This window comes from Maniola jurtina, chromosome 9, assembly GCF_905333055.1.
Source record: "Maniola jurtina chromosome 9, ilManJurt1.1, whole genome shotgun sequence".
NCBI classification, from domain to species: Eukaryota; Metazoa; Arthropoda; class Insecta; order Lepidoptera; family Nymphalidae; genus Maniola; species Maniola jurtina.
In genome coordinates this window covers 5658-15325 of record NC_060037.1, presented here as the reverse complement: position 1 = coordinate 15325, position 9668 = coordinate 5658, and the positions used below count along the sequence as shown (strand labels likewise).

The 9668-nt window shown below is 51.8% G+C and overlaps 1 protein-coding gene across 1 annotated transcript; it reads right to left on the bottom strand.

Moving 5' to 3' along the window:
• Window positions 1-2926: 2926 nt before the first annotated feature.
• LOC123868231 lies at window positions 2927-9354 on the bottom strand. Its single transcript, XM_045910661.1, has 4 exons — window positions 8578-9354; window positions 8383-8505; window positions 4696-6072; window positions 2927-4024 (listed from the first exon to the last, which is right to left on the bottom strand). The coding sequence occupies exons 1-4, from the start codon at window positions 9261-9263 to the stop codon at window positions 3391-3393; spliced, it is 2820 nt and encodes a 939-aa protein (XP_045766617.1). The 5' UTR covers window positions 9264-9354; the 3' UTR covers window positions 2927-3390.
• Window positions 9355-9668: the final 314 nt, after the last annotated feature.

Genomic DNA, 9668 nt, shown 5'->3' with positions numbered 1-9668 from the left:
TTTTTTCTGCAATGTTTCATATTTTTCTTTTTTCACTTATTGTAATAAAATGATGAGTGGTATATTGATTAGTTCAAGTGAGAAAACCACTTCAGTAATATTTCAAAGACATATTTTTAACCCCCGACCCAAAAAGAGGGGTAGGTGTTATAAGTTTCACGTGTGTATAATATGTATCTGTCTGTGGCATCGTAGCTCCTAAACTAATGAACCGATTTTAATTTAGTTTTTTTTGTGTGAAAGGTGGCTTGGTCGAGAGTGTTCTTAGCTATAATCCAAGAAAATCGGTTCAGCCGTTTGAAAGTTATCAGCACTTTTCTAGTTACTGTAACTAGAAAAGAGCTTGTAGCAGAATAACCTGCGCCAAAAGCGCCAGTTCATCTAAGCAATGTCCCCTAGGTCATACAGATGTAAGCAAAAACGAGTAAACAAAAATAAGTAATAATAAAAGATGGATGAAAATATTCGGGAGTTTTATTTATCATCGTAAATGAACGCAATAAAATGGCCGTCTAATTCCGACTAATTGTACGGAGTGGAGTATAAACATCGTCTCAAGGTCCGAGTAGTGAAGCAGCGGTCGGCGATACCCCGGGGAGGTCGGAGGGACCCGGAGGGGCGGGGGAGAGCGGTCTCTCAAACACACACCACACCGCCGAGAATACTTAATGTCGTGTTCGGAGGATTTTATTGGATTTCATTTCCTTTCTTTCCTTCCAGCTTTCGGTGACATTGATGACTGATCCCCCCCACCTCCACCCGCGCCCCCCCTCTCCGCCGTGACTTTGGACTTCATCTAAGGCCGAGAATTAATTATTTATTTATCGTGTTTTAATCGCGGGCACTTTGTCAAATCATTTGAGGGATAAGTACTTAAAATGAGTATAATAATAAAGTTTAATTTTAACCGTCTGTTTTAAACGTTTCGTTTCTAAAGCGTTAAAAGCCTTTAGAATTCTGTCGTTTGAATTGTAATGATCTTTCGTTTATTCGCAATAATAAAGTGGTCAAAATTAAGAAAAAAAAAATTAAAATATAACTTAAGTAGGTACAATTTTGACAAAAAAATATAGAACTGAAAGATTTGAATGCTCTAAATAGGGCTTGAAAGGTCACTCAAATAGTGACTGCAGTTTATGAAGACTCGTGCTCTACATTTACGAGTCAAGAGCGCGCCAGCAGCGGGCCCGCGGCGGCGGCGGCGTAGGCAGCTATACAGGCAGCTATACAGGCAGCTATACAGGCAAGTATATAGCTAGCTATACAGGTATAGACACAGGCCTGCAGTATAAACACTAGACATCAGCGCGGCGTTCGTAGTCAGCTCTCCCGTCCTATAGTCTGCAGCATAAATCTATTGCACACTATGTCCGCACGCGCCGCACGCAAAGCGTTTTAAAGACCTAGTGGTAGAATAAATAATATTAGTGTCAAAGAACAAAAAGGCACGCTTTTGTAGAAATATGCTGCTTGTCTCGTATAATGAATACCCAATACCATTAAATAGATCGATAAATCAATCACTATCCGGGCAGTCTCTCAAACTTTCTATCTAACGGCAGATAGGCGCGGCGGCTGCGCGAGCGACCATATAGCGAGATTGTGAATGATATAGTTTTGGTACTTATGTTAAATATCAATTTCTAAATTATTTCCTCATCATTGTAGAAAATCACTTTGTGTATAATTAGGTGTATACTTATATAAAACAGTAATGTTCAGAGATGTTAGTCCTTGGCGGCGTGCGTTGCGCGTAGCTCGTGCGGCTGGTGCGGTTCGTGCGGTGCGGCGGCGGTGTGCGCTGCGCGGCGTGCGGCGCGCATATTCACCGCGCGCCGCCGCTGAAGGCTGACCCAAAATGTTTGTTTGCGGGAAATGCTGACCGACTTTTCTCGGTGAGGAGGCAAATATCCGCCGACTATAATATGTTCCTTTGGTTTTATACAGAACATCTAGATAAGGGACGATACCAAAGTAAAATATATGGTCAAGTGCGAGCCGGAACGCATACGAGGTAGGGTTCCGTCGCTGTGCTGGTTGCTGAAATATTTGGCGATCATTATTAGAAAAAACCCAAACTGTCTAAAGAACTTCATAATGAAACCTAAATTTACCCATAACAAGATAATACTGTTTAAGAAACCTAAATACCTATTTGTCACAAAGTATCACTAATTTTTCGGCAAAAATATATAACGGTGAAGGAAAACATCGTGAGGAAGCCTGCATGCCTGAGAGTTCTCCATAATGTTCTCAAGACTATGGCCAAAATATTTCTCATTCTGGGAAGAGAGCCGTGCTCTGCAGTGCGCCGTACTCGTGTTGATCGTGATGATGATGACTGTATGTAACGAGGGGGGAGAAGGGGGGGGGGCCTCGCTGACCTTCGCCTGGTCGGGATTTGCAATTCAGATTTGAGATCTCTGCCGTCACGAAAGCAGGTCTAGTGTGTTTGACCCGCGACGCCGCAAGTTGTTACTTGTGAGCAGGGTTGAGAACAAACAGTTTTCTTTGAACACGCTTAAAATTTTTTTTTAGGGTTCCGTACCTCAAAAGGAAAAACGGAACCCTTATAGGATCAATTTGTTGTCTGTCTGTCCGTCGGTCCGTCCGTCCGTCCGTCGTGTCTGTCATTTCTGTCTGTCTGTTTTTTTCACTGAGCAAGCAAGAACAACTTTTGCTCACTGGTTTGGCAAAAAGGTGCCCTATTCGAATTAGTGAGCTGAAATTTTTATTGACGATCAAAAATATATAGTTTTATTAGTGTTACTTACTTCTAGAAATTAATAAAACTATATTTTCATTCGTCACAATCTAATAAAAAACACACACAATTGTCAGAGCTCAGAACACGTGTTAGGTTTACGCTCGCCCCAGTTTGTGATTCTACACAGCTAAATAAAATAAAACTCAATTTCTAAGTTTTGAACTATATAATAAGTATTTATTTATTTATTTATATTTATATATTAGCGATCCACAACTTAAGAGTAAACGAAGGACGGGATAGTTCATCGAAATCATCATAGAATATACACTTCCAAAACGATAACAACCAAATCACACAGTTTGAAGACATTCGCGTCCGAACGCGCGCGCAGACTCGCGACGCGAACGTCGCATCGCGGCTTGCGACGCGACAGTCGCGCCACGGGGCGCGCGGCGGTCGGCGGTCGTACTGTACACGTATTTACACAGTCACTAGCATTCGTCACCCGTCTCGCGGACGCAACACAAAACGAACTGAACAGTAAGAGGGATCGCCGCAGTAAAGTGTCCGAAGCGGCGGCGGCTTCGTCGGCAGTGTCGGTTCCGGTGGCAGCGGGAGGCGCTCCGTCACACCGTGGTCTCGCGGTCCACGTGGATGTACTCGACGGAGCGCTCGCGGCGTCAGGACGCCACGGACGAGGCGCGCGACGCGTCGTACAGCAGCTCCTCCGTGAGGCGCCGCCCGGCCGCCAGCGCGCCCAGCAGCCGCTTGTCGCGCCGCGCGCGCCGCCGCCGCAGCGCCGCCGCCAGCAGCAGCGCCGCCGCCAGCAGCGCGCCCGCCGCGCCCGCCGCGCCCGCCGCCGCCGGCGCGCCCAGCGCCGCCAGCAGCCGCGCGCCCGCGCCGCACGCGCCCGCCTCGTCCGCGCCGCCCGGGCAGTCGGCCGCGCCGTCGCACCACAGCGCGCGCGCCATGCACGCGCCCAGCGCGCCGCACGCGTGCGCGCACGCCGACGCGTTGCCGCCCGCCGGCCGCCACACCTCCATCCACGCCAGCCGCGCCGCGCCCGCCTCGCGCGCCGCCCACACCACCAGCAGCTCGCGCTCGCCCGCCACGCGCACGGCGCGCGCGCCGCCCGGGCACACGGCGGCCAGCAGGCGCGCGCCGTCCGCCGCGTACACCAGCACGCGGTTGGCGCCGGCGCACGCGGGCTCGGCGCCCTCCAGCCGCTCGCCCCACACGCGCAGGAACACGGTGCGGTTGCCGCGCGCCGCCAGCAGGAACGGCGCCGCGCCGCACTCCGACTCCGCGTTGTCGCTGCGCACCACAACGGCCGCGTCACACATTGTGCTCGAGCAGCAGAACGAATAGCTTTTCAAATATAAACTTATTAAAACAATAATCATCAACTCAAAAACATGAAAAACAATAATATTCGTTAAATTAATTTACTACTAGTATCCGACGCGCTGGCGATTGAATACGTTGACAACATAATACGAAATGATTTTAAATTAAATTCCTTTTAATTGAAGGAAAAAGTACGCTAAATAAGAAGAAAAAATGTAAGAATAGGTTTGCATGAAATGTTAATTATTATACCATTGTTTTTTAAGTCTTAAAATAAATTAATCTTTTAAGGTCGATGATTTTTGTCAACCCTAACACAACTACTATTTGGGCTGCAAATTGCAAACACCAGTCTCAAATTTTATCTAGTGCTTTGGTCTACAAAGTTATGTGTAAAATATTCACTTTTAATTAAGTCTCTAATTAAATAAATAAAATAAAAATAAATTATTATAAATCCATCAAAAATCATATTTTATCAAAAGAAATAACTGCTCAACTGGCTGTCAGAACTCGGGGAAGACTCCGTGGAGATGCTGATCTTATGCTAGTCGGGTTTTACAGAAAATGATTATCTACCGAACGTTTCCGTATCGATATAAGAGATGGATATCGTTCGGTGGTGTGTCGATGCCCACCTGTACGGGTACACGAGGTGCAGGTGCTGGCCGGGCGGCGGCAGGCGGCGCCGCGCGGCGCAGTGCGGCGGCGCGGCCGCGCGCGCCCACTCGCCGTGGAAGTGCAGGTGGCGGTGGTCCTCCGCCGGCGCCAGCACCGGCGCCGCCAGCTCCAGCTCCAGCGCGCCGCCCCACGCCGCCAGCGCCAGCGGCGCCGACGCGTTGTCGCACACGCAGCCCAGCGGCACGCGGTAGCCGGGCCACGGCGCCTCGAACAGCAGCAGGTGCGGCACCAGCGGCGCGCCCTCCTCGTCCGCGGCCGCCGCGTCCTCCGGCGCGCACTCCGGCCGCCCACTCAGCGCGTCCACGCGCGTGCTGCAGCGCGGCGCGCGCCCGAACGCCGCCGCCAGCAGGCGCAGCTCCACGCGCGCGCCCGGCGCCTGCACGCGGTACACGCAGCGCAGCCGCCGCGCGCCGCCGCGCCCGAACCACAGCGCGTTACGCGGCGACGCGAACGCACCCGGCTCCGTCAGCCGCCGCGCGCACTCGGCCGGCTCGGCGCGCCCGCGCGACTCGGCCGCCGGCAGCGCCTCGCCCTCGAGCCGCGCGTCCACGAACTCGTAGTGCAGCGCGAAGGCGAGCGGGTGCGTGGCCGTGCCGGCGCGCGACGTGGCCGCCATCGCCAGCAGCGCCGCGGCCGACACGTAGCCGTCGGGCGGCGCGCACGGGCGCGGCGCGCGCGTGGCGTTGGCGAGCGCGGCGCGCGCGCACAGCGCCGGCGCCGCGTCGCAGTAGCGGCCCAGCAGCGGCGCCTCGCCCGCGCCGCCGCCGTCCCAGATGCGCAGCTCCACGGCGCAGCCGCCGGGCGCGTCGTCGCGCTCGGCGCTGTCGGCGCGGCGCGCGTCCAGCAGCGAGTACTGCGTGAAGCTGGAGAAGTAGATCCACACGAGGTCGCCGGGGCGGCCGTGGAAGGTCCAGGTGCAGGTGGTGCCGGGCGGCAGCGTGTGCGCGGGCGCGCGCAGACGGCCGCGGCGCCGCGCGGGCGCGGTGGCGTTCCACTCCTCCTCGGAGGCGGACGCCTTGACGTGGAACTCGCAGCGCCTTGCCTCGCGCGCGTAGTCCAGCGAGTCGGAGTCGGCGAACACCACGGTGACGTCCAGCTCGAAGCCGCGCAGCGGCGCGAGCGGCGGCGCGGCGCGCGGCGGCGCGGAGTAGGGCGACGAGTGGAAGGCCACCAGCATGTCGGGCCCGCGCGCCGCCACGGGCGGCAGCCAGTCGCCGCCGCAGTACTCCAGCAGCACGGGGTCGTCGGTGCTGGCGCCGTCGTAGAAGATGAGGCGGTCGCGCTCGCCGGTGCACTGGCGCCACGCGCGCACCGCGCGCCCCGTCTTGTTGAGGCTGAAACACGCGCCGTCAGTCCCTCCGCCGACTCCACAGCCCACTACCCAACCCTGCCTGTCTGTTTGTATACCGACTTCTCTGAGACTTATGAATCGACTAGATGATGGCCGCAGCTTCGCCCGCGTGGATTTAGGTTTTTAAAAATCCCGTGGATAATTTTGATTTTCCTGGACAAAAGTAGCCTATCCATAATAGCTCGTCTATTATCATGTAAGGTTACTTTTAAAAATTGATTTGAATTGTCAACAATAATATAAAATTATTAATTTATCTATTGCAGGTAGTTTGAAAAAAATCGATATTTGGCTCATTCGATGTCATACAATCTGTTGCTAGGAGGCCAACAAGATTGAACTTGCATAAATACGGGTGTTTTGAAGGTTCTAGTTCAGTCTCCTTCTGAGATTCGGAGCGATATCGCATATTTTCGGTATTTGGATTGTGAACTGAATAATTAGATGTTGTGATAGCAATCACGCTCTAATTAAATTACTTACTTTGGCATTAGTTTGTTTAGATTAAAACTCTCGGATAACCTTACACATCGAACTTGTGTTTTTTGTGTTGGTTTTGGAGAGGACATTCCAATAATTCGATAAAAATATTTAAATAATACCTACTTTTCTGAGTGACGCCAATAATCATAACAAGAATGTTATGGTTGTTTTCTTTAGAAAATGGCTAATGCCAGGTTTTTGTATATTTTGCATAATTTAACCTTCTCACAGAATCAATCTATCCATTGGCAAATACCGAATGAAAATCTATATATACATTGGTTTCTAAGCTGGATGATGGGGCTCTCATGGGATACAATTATAAGAGGATTGAAAAGTTCGCGGCCTCACATACAAGTAGGTATTTACTATAACAGTTTTATTATTGCACTGATCTCAATAAGTACACGCAGTTTTGCAGAGTTTTAGGAAAATAAAGAAAATTGAAGAACATGCGAGTGGAAGAACTTGTTAGGGTTCCATAACTCCAGAGAAAAAAGAACCCTTTACAGAATTAGGGATAGGGCGAGTAGCAATGTATTTTTAACCCCCGACCCAAAAAGAGGGGTGTTATAAGTTTAATGTGTATATCTGTGTATCTGTGTGTCTATGTATCTGTGTATCTGTCTGTGGCATCGTAGCTCCTAAACGAATGTACAAATTTTAATTTAGTTTTTTTTGTTTGATCGAGAGTGTTCAAAATCCTTGTCTAGGTCGCGAACTTTTCAATCGCCCATAATAAATAAGTGTAGTGTAACTGTGTAGCGATACTGATGCTTCAAAGTTCAGCCCCAGAACAGAAGGTTGATTTCCTAAAATGTTGAGTTTTGAATTTGCAAATTCAACATTATAAGAATTTATCATTTTAGAACAATTTTAGTTTCTTGTTGATTCCTGAAGACTAATGATGATAACAGGTAATGATTGAGAAAACGCGGTCCTTGGTGTAATCTAATTTTGATTATTTTTTTGCTTTTGCAATTTACAGGTATTGATAACATAGTACATAGCTATAACTAGGGTTGCGAGGCTCCGCAGTGCTGACGTCGCAGTCGACGATATCACAGAGCCGGAGTGTAACAGCTTATACAGAAGATCAGCTAAATATTGTGGTTTAGGTCAGCTTTGATAAACTTTGTCTGTCAGTAAATATATCCTAGTGCCAAGCGACAATTACAAAATTGATCAGCAAAATAAAATCTCATTAGACAGTTCTAGAATTGGTTTCATCTATACGTATAATAAAATTGTAGAAAAGTGGTGGTAAAAAGTAGCAGGGGTTGTTATTATATCGATGCCGAACCCGAAATTGTAATTAATTTTTTTTGTCTGTTTGTCTATTTGTCTGAGTGTTTGTGCACGCTAATATCAGAAACGGCTTATTCGATTTAGATACGGTTTTCATTAATATATTGTAGTAAGCTTCACTTAATATTTAGTGTTACCACAGACACAGATATTAGTTTCTAGAATATGTCTGCAAAATTTCATGGACTTTGGTTGCTTAATATTCAAATGAAATTGGAACTACGATTGTATGAAACGAGTGGAAACGAGTGACGGAGAGAGCCCTGTTAAATGCCTTTACCGTTAAAGCAAGTGATGTTTTTACTGATGTGAAATTGATGTGATGGGAAATTACTGTAATTATGTGAGAAAGGCTTACATAATATTATATTTATTCTATGATGCGCCGAAAGCACAGAAGTCATGTAGTACAGACCTACATGCCTGGCAACCCTATGTGCTACGTAGCGTGTGTGTGTGTGTGTGTGTTTGTGTGTGTGTGCGTGCGTGTGTGCGGGCTGACCTGGCCATCGCGATGGAGCGCTTGATCTGCATCTTGTGCGCGTGGTCCTGGCGCACGGAGATCATGGCGTGCTTGCACGTGGGCACGGCCTTCTGGCGCAGGCTCCAGTAGCACGACACGTTCCTGCAATACGGCACGGTGAGCACGACGCACGGCACGCGGCGCACGGCACGCGGCGCGCGGCGCGATACGCACCTGGGGTACATGCCCGGGTAGTTGGGGCTCTGCAGGCGGCACGCCTTGCGGTGACACTCCTCGTAGGTGCGCGTGCAGTAGGTGCCGGGCGCCACGGCGCCGCGCTCCAGCGGCGCGCCCGCGGCGCCGAAGCGCACCACGGCGTCGCGGCGCGCCAGGAACTTGTAGCGCAGCCGGAAGCCGAAGGGCTCGCCGAGGCGCGCGCGCAGCAGCTTGACGCTGGCGGTGACCGTGGCCGTCTCGCTGTAGTACAGCGCCGCGCCGTCCGCCGCGCCGCACCACGAGCCGCCGGTGAACGGCCGGCCCAGCTCCGCCAGCTGCATGTAGCCGTCGGGGCAGCCGTCCAGCGCGCCGGCCGCGAAGCGCCCCACGCGGAACTCGTCGAAGGCCAGCTGCACCAGCTCGCCCAGCGCGCCGCCGCCCGCCGTGAACGTCAGGTGGCACAGGAAGGGCGCGCGCGGCGCCGCGCGCAGCGCCAGCGCGTAGGCCTCGCCGGCGCGCCCGTAGTACGTGCGGTTGCACACGGAGCAGCGCGGCGGCTCGTCGCTGCCGTCGCCGCACTGCGCCGCCCCGTCGCAGAAGGCGTCCGCGCGCACGCACGCGCCGCTGCGGCACGCGAACTCCGCCACGCCGCAGCCGCCCGCCGCGCCGCGCGCCAGCAGCAGCAGCAGCAGCGCCGCGCTCATGGCCCGCCGCCGCCGCCGCTCATACTGCCGTGTGCCGTGCAGCGCCGCCTCGCGCCTCGCGCACGTCTCCGCGGCGCGATTGATCCGCAGCGCCGCCGTGCCGCCACTGCCGCGGTGCCGAGCCGCCGCCGCCCGCCCGCCCGCCCGCCCTCTCTCCCCCCTACTCCGCAGAGTACGGCATTCATTAAACAAATAAATACATTTTATTTACAGACTAAGTGAAAAGTGAACATTTTACACCAAACATTGTAGACCAAAGCACTAGATAAAAACTGAGACTGGTGTTTGCAATCTGCTGCCATAGACCGTAATGTGTGTTAGGGCTGACAACAATCCTCGGCCTTGCAAGATTAATTTATTATAAGACTTCAAAATCAAATGTTATTAACATTTCATACAAACCTA